Genomic DNA, 17,581 nt, shown 5'->3' on the forward strand with positions numbered 1-17,581 from the left:
CTGGACTTCAGTCTAGCATTTAGTTAAAAACCCAACAGCTCTGGTTCATTATTTTTGCATTATGTTTGTGATAAAAATACTTTTAGGCCTGGATTTTTAGGTACTTGCACTTGGTGATTTTGTTGGCTGTTGTGAAGATTTTGTTGCCTTTATGGAAAGAGTTAAATGGTGGCAAAACCAAAAGATTTTTCCGTCACAGTTGAAGAGTTTGGTGTTTCAGGCATCTTTGCCCAGATGTGCCCTTGGTAGGGAGAGATATTTTGACCCAAACACATTTTAACTGGTCATATCCTCCCAGCAAGAAAATCAGTGAATGCTGAACCTCGACTTTATTGCTCAAGCTTTCCTAATGATGTGTCAAGTGCTGATTGCTTATTTTGAATTTTAATTCTTAGAATTTTATGTTAAAACAGGCTGTTACACTGGGCTTAGGCTGGTGTTTCTAAAAGGAACAGCTGGCTGCAGTCCTGCCATGAAAATTGTGGAAAAGATGGTATGGATTCTTTAATGATAAAAAAAAATATTATTGGAAGAAGTGGGCTTTTTTTTTTCAACAGATAATTAATGAATGAGGACTTCTGTGCAGTGGCTTTGTATGAAGGCTGATGCTGCTGCAGAAGTGAAAGTTGAATATTTTTATCACTTTGTGCAGGACTCTCATGGAATTGTTGCTCACCATCCCTGGTAGCTGGGAATAAAAGCCTGGTAGCTTTTTATTCCTTACACACGTGGCCATGGATTCAATATCACAACCATGTGATATTAAAGGGAAAAAAGAGAAAACCTGAAGCCCAGGTGAGCTGTTGAAGGCATGGCAGGAGGAGCAGGTGTTGAGATGCTTTCTCAGGGTAGCTGCCTCTGTCCAGCCAAAAGGGAAGGGCAGCCAGGAATTGGACATTTGGTAAATGGAGCTCTGGGTTCCTCCTGCTGCTCACCTCCTTTAGGAGCTGGGGAGTGAAATGAGCTGCAGTGAGGGCAGGGGAGGAGGTGTCTGTGCTCTGTGCTCTGCCACGTCCCCTGTGAGCAGAGAATTTTGGGCATGGATGTTATCAAATGCCTTGCAGGAACTCCTGGGTGCCCCAGGCGGGCTGGCTGAGGTTCTGGAGTGTGGGTCAGAGATTTTTGGGCATGGATGTTATCCAAGGCCTTGCAGGAGCTCCTGGCAGGCTGGGTGAGGTTCTGGAGTATGGATCAGAGATTTTTGGGCATGGATGTTGTCAAAGGCCTTGCAAGAACTCCTGGGTGAGGTGCTGGAGTGTGGATCAGAGATTTTTGGCCATGGATATTACCCAAAGGCCTTGCAGGAGCTCCTGGGTGCCTCAGGCAGTGCTGGAGTGTGGATCAGAGATTTTTTTGCCATGGATATTCCCAAAGGCCTTGCAGGAACCCCTGGGTGCCCCAAGCAGTTCTGAAGTGTGGATCAGAGATTTTTGGGCATGGATATTGCCTGGAACTCCTGGGTGCCCCAGGCAGGCTGGGTGAGGTGCTGGAGTGCCAAAATCCTTGGTTGGGCTGTGTCAGAGCCTTTTAAAAGTGATCTTGATGATCTTGATGTCTTGATCTTTGCAGTACAGGACATTGTGGTTGGAGCCCTGAGTTCCTGAGGAGCTGGGTGAGAATCCTGGTGTGTGTAATGTGGGATTTCAGCAAAGGGAGACAGCATCTTCCCAAAATCAGTGCAGAGTGTGGAAATGGGCCTGGGTGTCTTTAAAAACCACCCTGCTGCTGCTTGTCATCTAATCAGATGTGCTCTCTGAGCTCTCTTTATGCACATCTTGGAAAAAATATTCTGAACTTAGAAGAAAAAAGGATTTTAAAGGTGGAGACATTAAATCAGCTGTTTAATACTTCAGATAGTTCTGGTTTATTTGGGTTTTAATTAATCTCTGCAGCCCTGGATACTTTTTGGTGCCCATGGGTGAGAAGGAAAGTTTGGATTCACGTCTTTCTTCTCTGATGGTTGCATTTCTTGATGCTGCAAGCACCAGAATGTTTTCTGAGGTGTTCTGTGTGTTATTTCTGAAATTGTGCAGTTTAGTGATGCCCTCTTTACAGCAAAGAGAAAACATCTCCATGCAGCAATACACGGATTACCTGTGTTTTAAGAGCTCTGTGTGTGAATTTAGCAAATGGGAATAAATGTAGCTGCTTCTTGTGGGTGTCCTAGCTGGGTTAAACTCTGCCTGCTGTCCCCAGGCCTCCTGTCAGGGTGCAAACGGGCAGCCAAGCCGAGCCTAGGGCTCGACTGAAGCATGTGGAACTCGTGACCTACATAGTGCTACAAACTGCAGCAACATTCAGGCAGAGGAGATGTTGGGAGCAGTTTACACGTCTCACACGTCCTTTGTCTCGTGGAATGAAAGGCAGGGAATGCTGGAACTGCAGCAGGAAGCTCCTTAGAATCTCTCCTTAGGATCTCTTGACTGCTTTATGCTGTTTGCAGTCCTAAAGCTCTTTGCATTTTTAATGAAATTTGAAATTATGGGACTTGACTCAAAATGGCTCAGCTTCCAGGAAAAAAAAAAAAAAAAAAAGAATTAGTAGCATGAGGTCTATACTGTGTTTAAAAATAGAGCCTGAGCTGGAAATGCCATTTGTTTAAAAGACTTGGGCTCATTTTAAAATTGAAGTTTGTTAGAGGTTTTGTAACGAGTTTGTCTTGTACACAAGCACAGGGAGGGTTTAGAAGAAACTGGAAGAGACCAACTGGCAATGCATTTTATTGGTGGGAAAGGATTTCTTTGTTCTGAAGTAAACCATGTTCCTTAGCAGTGTTTGGAGCCCAGCAGACTGATTGTGCTTCTGGAGCCTGGGATGGTGTTGGGTTTTGGACCAGATCAGTGCCAGTTTTGCTCTGAATTCATCTCAGAAGCCTGGGGCTCAGCAGAGTTTCAGTTCCCTGCTTGGTGCAGGGTGTGTTTGGTCCCAGGAAGATTTCTGCACTTAGCAAGGATGAAGGGTTTGACCTGTCAAAGGTGGACAAAGCAAGGTGGTGATTGCTGCAAATGTGTTCCTGCATTTTCCCTTCTGGGGTTTCACGTGGGCTGGGTCATTCACTGCTCCCCACAACCAGAAAACCCCAAACCCTGTGCCATGGTTGTGTGGATGGGGGTGTTGGGCACCTAAAACCTTCAAACCCCACATTCCAGCAGGTGCTGTGGGTGCAATCCCATCCAGAGTCACCCAGCCCCTTCCTGCCCTGCTTTTCCACTGCTTTTATTCAGAAAAGGGCTTAAAAAAAGCCCTCACAAATTCCAGCTCATCCCTTTGCACTTGTGATGGAGAATTCTTAGGGAAATGTTTCAGCTTGGATCAGAAATTGTCAGTGCATGTGGAGGCTGTTTGCACAAGCTAAACTCCAAATTCAAAATTACCTTCCTGTGCACACTTTGAAGTGGTGGCTGTGTGTTCTTCTCAAGGTGGGCAGAGAAATGAGGGCACCCTGCATGGTATTTCTTATCTGGTGACCTCTTAAAAATGCCCAGCCAGGGTGATTGATGATTGGAGCTTGGTTTTAAGCTCAGTTAAGTTGAGAAGTCTTCAGAACATGCAGAGTTTTGCTGTTAAACATGAAAAGGGTGATGCTGGATCAGCTGCCAGCTTTGCTAGGACCAGGTCTGAGTGTTTTTAAGGAAAAATCAAAGTTTTTTATTACTTGCACTAAGACTGATGAGGTGCTGGCACTTGAGGGGTTGCTTTGTGGGGTTTGCTGGCTGAGGACAGCTCTGTCCCTGTTGAGGAATTGTGGAAATCCCTCCCCACATTGACTCTGTGTGGTCCAGCTGCAGTCTTGGAGGATGGTGAATTTTGGAAATGCATCTTTCTAGGAATGTCTGCTAGTCAGGAAAGCCTTTCTGTGCACAGGATGGTTCCATCTGCCTTCCCCTGACCTGGGAGAGGATGGAGAATTGAGTGTGCAGCTTATGCAACACTGGGGCTGCTGCAGTAGAATCATGCACAGAGATTAGTTGGCTCTAGATAACTGCTGGGCTGGGGCTGGCACATTTCTCTGGGACAGAATTCCTGTTGCTACACTTAGAACACCAAGAAGAACTTGCCAAAGTGTTCTGGGGCACAGTGACTGCTGTAGAGACACTGAGTATTGATGTCTTAAAACATTTTACAGAGGAATACAGAATTATCCTAATTTTCTCCCAGAAGAGTGGTAGCTGTACTCTTCATTCTCTCCCTTGTAGCTTGGTTTGGACACCTAAATCCTCTTTGTTGTTGATATAATTAATATCAATTGATATAATTTTTTCAGTAAAATATGGCTGAAAGGATGTTGTGTTAAACCCCCCTCTGCTTAAAACCATAAAGCCAAACCTAAACTTCAAGGAGTACAAACACAAAGTTGAAATGTTCTGTGTAAGTTTTTGCAGGTTGTAAATTGCTGAATAGTTCCTAAATGAAATTCTATTTCTAATGGATTAATGTTGTTGCCATATTAATGCTGCATAAGCTGACAAATTATACCTTGATACCTTAGCCAGAATCTTCCCTTACCACAGGTTTAAACATGAAAATGTTGTTGTAGAATGATTTAAAGGACAATTGTTGTGTTCTGACAAACTGCAAGAGAAGGGAGGGAATAGGCAGCTGAGCTGTCAAATCCCTTAATTACATTAGAGACCAAAGGTTGTGTCATTACTCAGAACTGACTCCCAGAGCCCAGCTCCTTCCTAGTTTGGAGCAACTCGGAGCTCTGTGTGATTTTTATTCATTTGCTGTGCGTGCTGAAGGTTAATTTATTGCATGGCTTTTTCAGGGAGGAAATTGGGATCTATAGCCTGGAGTTGTGTGTGGTAATTCCTGGATATGCCCTGTGCCTCATCTTAAATCCTAGGGGAGGTGTGGGTTCCTTTGATTTGGCACTTGGGTGAAGGTTTTTTGGGTTTTCCTGTGAGGTACTGGAATGGTGATTTCTAGGCTGTAAGAAGAGAATTTATTTGGAAATGTGTGGCCCTGTAGAGCAGGATGTCTCCTGAAACATGGATTATTTGTGGGTGGTTGAGTCTCCTTTGGGCTCTGTTAGTTTTTGGATGTGTCTTAGGCCCAGGTTGATATTTCAGATGTAAACAAATCCTTGTTGCAGTTTCTACTTCAAGCCAGCATCCTCTTTGCTCCTGTCATCATCTGCCTCCTCTGCTCTTGCCTGTGAGGGCCTGGGAAAAAAAAAAAAAAAAAAGAATTTTTGTAGAATGGAAGTAAATAATTGTGCAATTAGGCCCTGTATCATGCTGCATAAATCTAGGTTATCTTAATAACAATTCTTAGGCAATGGAGCTCAAGTGGTGGCTCTGTGATTCAAATGGTAATTGACTGTGCAGCTAAAAAAATTCAACTCCACTGCTCTGTGTTTGGGATGATGACTATTGCAAAAGCTGGCATTGTTCCCTTTAAAGATGAACTCCCAGCTCCACAGCGTGCAGCAGTGCAGAAAAACTGCTTCATATCCAGTTTTTTGTAGTGAAGTGCTTAAGAAATGTCTTTATAAACTTAATTCTGCCTTTGTGGAGCTGTGGTATAATAGCTTTTAATTGCATGATTAATTTTCTTACAGGGCTCTGCTTAATTCATGGCATTGCCTGGGTATATATTGGGCTCCAAGTGAAGAGTTGTGGATTTTCTGTTCTTTCATTTCTTGTGTGGGTGACTTCGAGAAGTAATGTCCTTTTTTTATGCTAACATTTAGAGGAGGGAAACACCAGATCTCATTTGGATAAAATTATCTATTTGGAGCTTTTTGTTTGAGTAGTGCTTTATTAGAATAGCCCTGGGTCTTGTTTTGCCACTCACCTTTATTTTCTTTTACACATTAAGCTTTGATCAATCCATACAAACCTTGCTTTTTATAATTTCTGTTCTCTGAAGGTTTTTACTGTGCTGTGTTTATTTATTTTCTTTTGACCCACCCCACACACATTAAGGTTTGATAAATCCATACAAACCCTGCTTTTTGTAATTTCTGTTCTCTGAAGGTTTTTAGTGTGCTGTAGCCCCACGGCTCTTTTAAATTCCCTTGTCTCTGAAAGTTTTTGGATGTTCTTTCAGCCTTGCAAAAAGTTGAGTCTGAGCCATTTTTCACTTCCTGTCAGTAAATATCAAAGTAGTGACTCCTCTGTGCTGGCTTCTCTTTAGTGAATAAAATTCCTGTGTTTTTCTGGGGGTGTTTGAGGTTAGGACATGCTTAAGTACACAGTGGTGGTTCAGGGAGATGCTGCAAAGTGGGGAGGTGTGCTGGGAACACACCATCACATCTCACAGCTCTGCTGGAAAGGGCTCCTGCTGAGCTGGATGGTGGTTAGAACAGGTCAGTTTGGCACTTAAAAACTCAATTTGAGGTGTGGTGGTGCAGCTTCTCCCAGCATTGCTTCCTCTGCAGGGGATCTGCTCAATCCCTGCCTCATGTGCACAGCTGGATGTGGCACCCACAGGGTGGGGATTTGATGATGCCAGAGCATTTTCCAACCTCAGTGATCCTGGGATTCTGCACCATCATCCTTGGGCCACCATGTGTTGTGGCTGGCTGTGGAAAGATGGGATGTGGCCTTTCCAAAATGGCAGCAGAAACAAAAGAACTTTCTTTCCTGAATCTCTGCATGTTTCCCTCTGGAAATCTCTTGGGATTGTCGGGCTGAGTTAGGGACTTGAGCCTCAGTCTCTGCCTTCACTTTGTATCAATAACAGAGTGTGGTGCATCATTTATGTTCCTGTTTGCTCTTTGTGAATGGGCAGGGCAGCTTTTCTGTGCCTTTAATATAGTCAGCTATTTTAGAGAAGGGTTTCATGGGATGGGATTCACAAGGATCATCAAATCCAGCTCTTGGCCTTGCTCAGGACACCCCAACAATCCCACCCTGTGCCTCAGAGCATTGTCCATACATTTCTTGCATCTCCTGCTTCCTTTACTCTCTGCATGCTTTTGTATCTTTATTTATGACTCCAGACCATTTGGAAATGGAAGTTTCAGGTGCCTTTTCCTCAGCCTTTGGCAGTACAAGCTGTTCTCTAGAGCAGCCATCATCTTTCATGCCTTTGTTACCATTTTTCTCTTTCTGCTGTGAGGTCTGTGGGATTTTTTCCCCCCAATTTTAACGTGACCCCATTAGCAAAGCCTCCATATGGCTGAGAGTTCCTGGACACATTTCCTACACCCCACAGATGAAAGGAGAGATTCTTGCTCTGGGATGACTCCCAATATAATAAACAGGTCCAGAAGTGAGTTGTGGATGTAGACAACCTGGCATTTCCTCCTGAGGCATCTTCTGATTTATTTCTTTATGAATTTGAGTTCCCCTGCAGACCTTTGTTGACCTCATGTGGGCAGCTTTGCCACCTGGATATGAAGGAGTTGCAGTTGTTGCATTGAAATTGCAGGCTGAAAGCTTAAAAAAAAAGCTAAAAAATGGGGGGAAAAGAGAATCCTTGTTGGAATATGGAGCCTATTTCTTTATGAATTTTCTTTATTTCTTTATGAATTTGAGTTCCCCTGCAGACCTTTGGCAGCCCCATGGCCTCATGTGGGCAGCTTTGCCACCTGGATATGAAGGAGTTGCAGTTGTTGCATTGAAATTGCAGGCTGAAAGCTTAAAAAAAAAGCTAAAAAATGGGGGGGAAAAGAGAGTCCTTGTTGGAACATAGAGCATCAAGGGGTTAAATGCATTTCTTGTAAATGATAAAATGTTTCAGCCACATCTGAGTTGGTCCCTTTGCTTGTTCAAGGCACAGATGGTAGAGTTGACAAGTGCAGCTGGCTGGCTACAAGGAATCCTCCTTTGCTCTGAAGAACTTTCTTCCTGTTCATTTCCTCTATACTTCCTGATGATCCAGGCTCCTAGAAAAACACTAAAATGATTTTGCATTTCATGCTGGCTAATGGAAATGCTGCCTGGTAAATAAAGAAGGCACTCATGGGTACTGCTTAAACAGCATGCATGTCAGGAAAGTCTTTAGATTTGCCTGGATATATTTTCCTGTGTCATTTTCTTTTTTGTTCTTGGGATGCTGTCAAGCAAATGGCACTAATAAGAGCTTGGCCATTTGTCAGGGCTCTTAAATCTGTTTGAGGATGGAGTGTGGACACTTCTTGTAACACTCCCCCTGTAGCTCCAGGCTGTCAAGCTGTTGAACAGTTAGAGCAGTGCTGGTTTATTTTCTCCCTTGCTCTTGCTCTGTGACTTGTTTAAGCTGGAGTTAAAGGGCTGGAGGTCACCAGGGGAACGTTTCAGCCCAGCTGTGCTGCCACAGCTCCTGCAGCCACAGCTCCTGAAACCTGCAGGCTGATTCAGACAACAAAGCAACTTTGGGAGCCTTCAAAGCCATTCTGTGCCTCTGCTCCTGGGCTCTGCTGTCACATGGGACGTGGCAGTGACAGCTTGGCCACCCCACGCTGGTGGCCGTGTCCCCTGGCAGGCAGGGGGTGAGGGTGACAGAGCAGAGCTGGCAGCAGATGAGGAGTGGGCTGGTGGGGAGCAGATTAAAGCAAGGCCAAACCTCCCCTGCCTGAACTGGAAGTGAAAATTAACATTGCTGGCAGTTGTGGAGCTTTTTTCAGGCTGTAGATTCCTCAGTTTAAGGCTGTTCTTTGTTAAATGAAATTCCAGTTTGGGAGCTGGAAGCTGAGGGTTGGGAGAGATGGACTGTTGTTGTTTTATTTGCAGGTGTCAGGTTCAGGATGTGCAGTAAGATTTTTAACTCCAGAGCACAGCTTGAACAGCCCCATCGTTCACAGCTTCAGGAATATTCCTTCTTGGACATTTCCTTTCTAAAGAAACACAAAATCTAATGTTTGCTAGGTCTTCTTGAAGCCTTTGTTTCACAGAATCCCTGAATGGTTTGGGATGGAAGGAAGCTGACAGCTCAGCCAGTTCCACCCCCTGCCATGGCAGGGACACTTTCCATGATTCCAGGTCACTCCAAGCCCTGTCCATCCTGACCTTGGACATGCCAGGGATCCAGGGGCAGCCTCTGTCAGGGCAGGATTTCTTCCCAATATCCAATACAAACCTTCTATCTATCAATGGGAAACCATTCCCACTTCTCCTTTTGTTCCAGCCCCTTGAAAATACTAATATTAGTAAAATTGCAAGGGGCTATGAGTTTAAAAGTTCTTTTTCCTTTTTGTTTTGATGTAAAACTCATCTCAGTGTTGGATTTAAAAAGCTCTGTGTAAATTCTGTAGCACTGGTCTGCCTATAAAATAGGAGATGAGGTCATTTGCTCTTTGTTTTCCTGTTACAGCCACCTTAGGAGTGGAGTGAGGATCAGGGGTTAAATACTTGGAAATTTAGGACTTCATAAAACCCCTCAGACATTCTCATGATGTTCCAGTTACTGACTGGCAGTGTTGATCATTGCAGGAAAAGCTGCAGCTGTTGCTTTTTGCAGCTTCCTCGTGACTCTTTAAGAATTAAGAATTGGTAAATGTTTTGCTATGCTTTTTTGGCTACTTTCCATTATTAGGAAAAAAGTCTGAATTTGTGAACAAAATCAGTTAGAGGACCAACATGAGTAATTTACTTTTATATCTCTATGTATGTAAAAAATTGCAAGTGTATACTGCATATTCTTTAATTTGGTCTTGGCATAATGTGAATATATAGACAGCTATTTTTGAAAGTGATTATAACAGCTGATTTGCATAATGATCCAGGATTTTTCTCATAGCAACTGGAAAGACTGTCATCTTCAGCAATGTGGGGATGATTTCAGCCTTGAAGGAGAGTGTTTTGTTCAGTGTGTGAGCAGCATTAGAGCATTTCTGCAGTGCCACATGGATTATTTGCATTGCTCTGCTTTCTGCATTGACAAAGCATCATTGTGGCACTGGGTGATTGAGCAGATAATGGGGTGTGGTGATTTTAGGGTTCCTTGGGCACAGCACAGTGTTGTTTGGCTCCTTTGGAAGTGGAGTTGTGCAGCTGGTGGTAAAAACTTGAGTGGAGGATGTTGTGGTGTTCTGCCTTGTGTGTTATGGGGCACCAGAGCACAGAGAAGGGGTGAAGGTGCCAGAGTGTGACCAAAGGAGGGACACAGGGGTGGGGAAGGGTGTGGAGGGGCAGCAGAATAATCTTTGAATAATCCCAGAGCCAGGAGCACTGGGATTGTTCACAGGAGGACATAAAGGGCAGAGCTCACCACAGGCTGCAGCTCCAAACTCTGCTCTCTGTGACTGGGACAGACCCAGGAATGGCTGGGGAGGTTCAGGTTGGATTTTAGGGCAAGGTTCTTCCCCAGAGGTGCTGGCACTGCCCAGGGAATGGGCACAGCCCTGAGGGTGCCAGAGCTCCACACAGGGTGGGATTGTTGGGGTGTCTGTGCAGGGACAGGAGCTGGATCCATGATCCTTGGGGATCCCTTCCAGCTCAGGATATTTGTGATCCTCTGATCATAGGTCTGTCCAATAATTTTATTATCAGCACTAAAATCCCACCTTCCATGTTTACAAGACTGAGAAAGGAATGAGTACTTTAAAAACTGTTAGAACCATTTTTGGGAATGAGTATCTTAGGAAAGAGCTACTTTGGCAAAATGTGGTAGGATTTCTTTTTTATGCTTTTTAAAAAGCCCATTTCAAATCCTTGTGGATCCTTGTGGGTTCCTTCCAACTCAGCATATCCTGTGAAATTTTGGTAGTTACAGCACTTTGGTTGATTTTGTTTTTGCTGAGGCTTTTTCCATTTTTGTTTTCCTGCCTTAAAAGAAAAAAAAAAAAAAAAAAAAAAGCTTGGAATTGATAATGAGCTTGTTGCACGTTTTAACTGATCAGTTCTCCCAGATTTCTAAAATTAGCAGTTTGGTTACCAATTTCATGATGATTCAGAGTTCTCCCTTTGAATGGAAGCCCAGCTTCCCAAGCTCCTGTGTAAGAAATCTCATCCTGGTAGTGAATATCTTAATTTCAGCTTTGGAAATGGATGTTTGACGAAGTGAGGTGTGAGAAGGGGTGTGTGGAGCTGCAGTGTGTGCCTGCTGAAGGTGGTGCTCAGGGGATGGTTGCTCCTGAACCATGGTTGCTCCTGTGCTGGGGCCAGTTCTGTTCAATATTTTTATTGACGACATGGATGAGGGTTTAGAGTCTTTTATTAGCAAATTTGCAGATGACACTAAATTGGGAATGTGTGTAGATCTGCTAGAGGGACAGAGGGCTCTGCAGAGGGACTTGGAACGGTTGGATGGATGGGCAGAATCGAATGGGATGAAGTTAAATAAGTCCAAGTGCCGAGTCCTGCACTTTGGCCACAATAACCCCCTGCACCGATACAAGCTGGGGACGGTGTGGCTGGACAGTGCTATGGCAGAAAGGGACCTGGGGGTGCTGGTGACAGCCGGCTGAACATGAGCCAGCAGTGTGTCCTGGGGCCAAGAAGGCCAATGGCATCCTGGCCAGTATCAGGAATGGTGTGGCCAGCAGGAGCAGGGAGGTCATTCTCCCCCTGTACTCGGCACTGGTGAGGCCTCACCTGGAGTATTGCGTCCAGTTCTGGGCCCCTCACTTTAGGAGGGACGTTGAGATGTTTGAGCGTGTCTAGAGAAGGGCAACGAGGCTGGTGAGGGGCTTGGAGCACAAGCCATATGAAGAACGACTGAGGGAGCTGGGGTTGTTCAGCCTGGAGAAAAGGAGACTCAGGGGTGACCTTATCACTCTCTATAACCTCCTGAAGGGTGGCTGTGGTGAGCTGGGGGTCGGCCTCTTTCTCCAGGCAACAACGGACAGAACAAGAGGACGCAGTCTCAAGCTGCGCCAAGGGAGATGCAAGTTAGAATTAAGAAGGAAGTATTTTACAGAAAGAGTGGTCAGATACTGGAATCATCTACCCAGTGAGGTGGTGGAGTCATCATCCCTCGAAGAGTTCAAAAAAAGACTGGATGTGGCACTTGGTGCCATGATCTAGTTGAATTGTTAGAACATGGGTTGGACTTGATGATCTTTCAGGTCTCTTCCAGCCTTGAATTTCTGTGATTCAGTGATTCTGTGAACTGGTCCTTGCAGTGATCAGGGGCTGTCCCTGTCCCTGAACAGGGATTTCATTCCTCAGCATGGGGAAAAAAACAGGCTGGGAGGATGCAGGAACAGCCATGCCCTCCCCTGCTGCAGATTTGGGGTAGTTTTTCACAGGATGGGTGGAAGAAGTTGGCTTTATGACAGCTTTTCCATTTAAGTGATGAAACTTCAATTTCTGCTCTGAGATTTAATTCATCTGTGCACACAGCAGCACCACTTCCATTCTGTTCTTCCATCTCGAAAGCAAAGGCTTTCTTTAATTGTTTGAAGCACCACAAGAGCTCCAAAGCAGCACATCAAGGCTGCCAGAGTTGGCCAATGCTCTCAGGGGTGCACAGGATGGAATTGTTGGGATGTGTGTGCAGGGCCAGGATGATCCCTGTGGGTCCCTTCCAGCTCAGGATATTTGATGTTTCTGCATCTCTTCACCGTGCTGCCAGGAGTATTTCTGTCAGCATGTAAAAAACCCCAAAATTCTCTCTGTGAGCACTAAGATGGGTCTGTGATTGCTGTTCCTGCTTGCCTTGGAGCAGCTGGAGCTGGAAGGGCGGTGCTGGGGCCGTGTCCTTTGGCAGCAGCCCTGTGCAGACACCAGGGTGAGTCAGCAGTGCCTGGGAGCTGCATTCCAGCCTAATGCCTTCAGATAATCACCGAGGTGCTTCAGGACCATTCTGTTTAGGTGGGGGAGACATTGGCTTGCCTGTTGAAAAAAATTATCATGTTTTGTAAAAACAACCCTTCCTCCCTATGAGGATAACTGTTGGGTATTTCATTTTGAGCAACAGTTGAGTTGGGATTTTGTGCTGTCAGGTCGCACAAAACAATTGTAGCGAATCAGCATCCCAGGCTCACAGAATAGTTGGGGTTGGAAGGGACCTCTGGAGATCATCCAGTCCAACTCCCTGTCCAGGCAGGGTCACCTGGAGCTGCTGACACTTCCAGGTGGGCTTGGAATGTCTCCAGAGAGAGACAAACTCAGCACCCTCTCTGGGCATTGCTCTGTTACCCTCCAGGGAAGTTTTCTTCCTCATGTCAAGAGGAAGAAAATAGATTCATAAATAGACTCATATTTCCCACCTCCCCTCCTTATTTCAAGTATTTTCTCGTTGTCTTTCCTTATTGACATATTGTGGAACACCTTTTCCAATTCCCACTTTTGGCTTAAAATGTAAAAATAATTGTAATGATCACAGAATCATGGAATGGTTTGAGGGACCTTAATGGGTTAAAGCTCATGGTTTAAGGGACCTTAATGGTTTTGAGGGACCTTAAAGCTCATGGTTTAGGGGACCTTAAAGTGGCACCCCATGCCATGTTCAGGGACACTTTGACCATCCCAGGCTGCTCCAAGCCCTGTCCAGGCACTGCCAGGATGAGCTTTAGCATTCCCAGTGCCTCCTGCTTGCCAGGTGGGGATCAGTCAGTCCAAGGCTGCTCTCCTGGTCCTGGAGGGCTTTGCCTGGCTGCAGTTTGGAGCAGGAATGGCTGGGAGCTGTGCCCTTGAGGCAGGAGCTGAGGAATGGAGCCTGGGAGCAGCCAGGTTATTTTGGAACTTTTTATCTGCCTGTGCTTGGAGGCTTTGGTGTTTGGAGCAGTGTGTGAGCAGGCTGGAACGCTGCTGTTGAGATGTTCTGTTCCCTTGGCTCAGGGGGTGTGTCTGCCTCTCTCCCATCTTGCACCAGCTGGGAATCCTGGAAAGTATCTCCTGTCTCAGCCCCTGGGAGAGGAGAAGCATCTGAACGTCAGGATTGCAAATAAAAGTGTGAGCAAGTCACTGGCAATTCAGTGAAGTTTGGGCAGCTGTCCCATGGGTGATGCTGCAGCTGAAACTGAGTTTTGTTTGGATGTGTCAAAATGAAATTGTTTTCTCTCTGTTGCCAGCATGAGGGCTTGTCTTCCACAAGACAAGCAGACTGATATTCTGGATTATTTTGCCGTGGTAATTGATGGTTTGTGATGGTTTGTGTAGCCCTGCTGCTCAGGATGCACAAGGAGGGGCTTTGGAGGAGAAAAATGCTGGAGCTGGGAGTGGGGAGGAATCAGGAATTGGGAAGGAGGAGGGAGTGATGGGGTGTGATGGGGTGTATCAGCCAGGTAATTCAGTTAATAGAATATCAAACCATGATATGATATTCTTCTGCTTATGGCAGGGAATAACTGATAAAACAGTGAAGGCTTTGCTAATTATATCACACCTTTTGTTAATTAAAGAGGTGTGAACTGCTTGCTGAGTAAAACAGATCAGAGGGAAATTCAAAGTTTGTGATTTGAGGTTATCACAAGCTTTGTAAGTTAAGCACTTTAATGTTTTGTTGGGTTTTTTCCCCAGTATGTGTTTTTTTTAGTGTTTGGGCAAGTACAGAATAAACTGCAAACCAGACACAAACCTGTTTCAGTGTCTGTATTTAAAACAGCCACAAATATTTATTTGGCTTACTCCAAAACTTTTTCATATTTTTTTCTCTTTGTCTGTACAAATGATCTGTCGAATGGTCCAAGCAGACCAATGCCTATTAATACTTGGATTACAACACAGTAAATGCTAATTTATTTTTTTTTTCCAAGAGTACAAAACATTATTTCCGTGTATTCAGTTCCTGATGTTTTTCTGAAGCCTTGCAGTTAATGGTGTCAATGCAGAGCTTGCTCTGTGCTGCTCTGCTCTTGAGGACTTGTGGGAATTTTGCAAGGGTGGAGTAGAGTAGTTTGTGTTCTACTTCAGGCTTTTCTTTGTGCACACAACTGGAATTTTTGCCTTTTGGAAGCCACTGCAGTATCTCCCATTCTCTCTTTGGAGCTTTGGTATATTTTGACCATGAAAATAAAAACAAATTTTAAAAGGTTGGGATAATTTAGCTTGAGAGAGCCCTCTGGAAATCACCTCCTCCAGCCCCCCTTTTTAAAGCAGGGCCAACTTCAAACATATCATGCTTTGTTCTTGCTCCTGCTAAAATTAGTTTGAGGAGGAGTATGTTAATGTGGCAGGCTATGGGTTGTTTGGAGCTGCTGCTTTCATTTCTGGTTCACTCTTCAGCTGAGCTTTTTCACTACATTATCATTTCTAATAATGCTTCAAACTTAGGAGGACTTTCTTTTCTAGAACTCTGTTCAAAAAAAAAAATCCTTATATCATTTCACCATGGGGAAACTAAATACCAGTCATTTTCTAGCAGTTTTGACTTCTTTATTACATCAACTCTAAACTTCAAATTTTCTTATTTGCCCTTTTTCCTTAGCATTGATTTGTTTGCCTAAGAGGTACTTTTCTTAAATTCTTTTATCCTGGGTTGCTTTTGGCAACTGAATTGCAGGTAGTTCAGAATAAGAAATGAGAATATTTGTTCAGAAGTGGGTAATTGTTGGGGGTTTTTTTGATAAGCAAAGTATATAATCCTTTTTAGATCTGCACATTCCCACCTATTGCATGCAGTCTGATTTGGGTACAGTTAAACATTTGATTAATATCCATTTAATGCTTTTGTAGACATTTCCCATGCTTTATAAACATTTCCTTAACTTGAATATTCAGATATTTATCCAAACATAATTGCTATGGGCTTTCCTGCAGAGAGACTTGAAGGAGTGTACAGGAACAACATTGATGATGTAGTAAGGTAAGGCTTTCTTTTTTATTTTCCTTAACTTATAAAACTTCAAATAATCTTTTCTGTACTCATTTATGTCCTGCTGAGGAAACTCTGTGTGTTCTGACTTGTAGAAATGCTGAGTTTTTTTGCATTTTATAGATGTTGCCTTAATAGCCATCCTGAAAAATGTTGGAAACAACAAAAAATGGGCAGCCTGGTGCTCTGGGTTGATCTCAAATGCATATAATCTGCTTTTTTAATGGGAAAATTTGATTGCAGTAATTTGTGTTGCAGTAAAAAAAGGTTATTTACTTATAGAAAGACATCAATCCAATGGCTTTATTCAGTGTCAAGAGTTTCCTCAGGTGACTGATGGTATTTCAGGCTAAGTTTGCTTTTATCCTTTCTTCAGTTGATAAATGAAGTGCTTGATTAGTAAATTTTGATTTCAAATAGAAAATGTAGCAAACATTTGTTTCAAACAGTAAATTTGAAACATAAGCATAAAAGTAAATGACTTTTAATAAAGGCTTTTACATTGGTTGTGTTGAATAATTATGGACAAGGAGAAAGATGACCTAAAATCTGTTACTGCTGGTAGAAAAAGCCCCTATAGATTGTCATTTTTAACTTCAGATAAAATCATTACTCTGAACTGCTGGCCACAACTGAGAAATAGGTGGTGAGTGTTGTAGGAACACTGATATAATTCATTTAGTTCAGACCCTACCTGGAGACTGTGAGAAGCTGTGTTAAAACCAAACACTTGGTAGAAGCCGCCAAAAGTTTGTGGTTTTAGGGTTCAAAGTTGTGATTTTGTTTTTGAAAAGTGGTGCTTTGAGAGAGATCATTTGAAGGGAGATCATTTAAGAGATCTTTGAGAAGAATGATTTGAAGAGGGATCATTTGAAGAGGGATCGTTTGAGAGGGATCATTTGAGAGGGATCATTGGAAGGGAGATTATTTGAGAAATTTGAAGAGATTCTTTGAGAGGGATCTTTGAGAGAGATCATTTGAAGGGAAATAATTTGAAGAGAGATCTCTGAGAGGGACCGTTTGAAGAGGGATTGAGAGAGATCATTTGAGAGGGATTGAAGGGAAATAATTTGAGAGAGATCTTTGAGATGGATCATTTGAAGACAGATCATTTAAGAGAGATCTTTGAGAGGGATCATTTGAAGAGAGATTATTTAAGAGGGATTTTTGAGAGAGATTATTTGAAGGGAAATCATTTGAGAGGGATCTTTGAGAGGGATCATTTTAAGAGAGATCTTTGAGAGAGATCATTTGAAGACATTTGAGAGGGATCATTTGAAAAGAGATTATTTGAGAGTGATCTTTGAGAGATCATTTGAAGGGAAATCATTTGAAGAGAGATTGAGAGAGATCATTTGAGAGGGATTGTTTGAAGGGAAATAATTTGAGAGAGATCTTTGAGATGGATCATTTAAGAGAGATCTTTGAGAGGGATCATTTGAAGAAAGATTATTTGAGAGGGATCATTTGAGGGATCATCTGAAGAGAGATTGAGAGAGATCATTTTAGAGGGATTGTTTGAAGGGAAATCATTTGAGAGGGATCATTTGAAGAGAGATTGAGAGGGATCGTTTGAAGAGAGGTTATTTAAGAGGGATTTTTGAGAGAGATTATTTGAAGGGAAATTATTTGAGAGATCTTTGAGAGGGATCATTTGAAGGGAAATCATTTGAGAGGGGTCTTTGAGAGGGATCATTTGAAGGGAAAGCATTTGAGAGGGATCTTTGAGAGAGATCATTTGAGAGGGATCATTGGAAGAGAGATTTGAGAGAGATCATTTGAAGACATTATTTGAGAGGGATCATTTGAAAAGAGATTATTTGAGAGAGATCATTTGAAGGGAAATCATTTGAAGAGAGATCTCTGAAAGGGATCATTTGAAGAGAGATCATTTGAGGGATCATTTGAAGAGAGATTGAGAGAGATCATTTGAGAGGGATTGTTTGAAGGG

At 43.4% G+C, this 17,581-nt stretch overlaps 1 protein-coding gene across 1 annotated transcript in view; it reads left to right on the plus strand.

The window, feature by feature from the left end:
• The window catches only part of PTEN (phosphatase and tensin homolog), a 52,806-nt gene that overhangs the window by 1,607 nt on the left and 33,618 nt on the right, over positions 1 to 17,581 (plus strand). Inside the window, exon 2 of the mRNA XM_059477620.1 lies at positions 15,537 to 15,621. Within this exon, the coding sequence (XP_059333603.1) occupies positions 15,537 to 15,621 (85 nt within the window). The remainder of the gene's footprint in view (positions 1 to 15,536; positions 15,622 to 17,581) is intronic.

The sequence above is a fragment of the Ammospiza nelsoni genome, chromosome 8 (assembly GCF_027579445.1).
Source record: "Ammospiza nelsoni isolate bAmmNel1 chromosome 8, bAmmNel1.pri, whole genome shotgun sequence".
In the NCBI taxonomy this organism is placed as follows: domain Eukaryota; kingdom Metazoa; phylum Chordata; class Aves; order Passeriformes; family Passerellidae; genus Ammospiza; species Ammospiza nelsoni.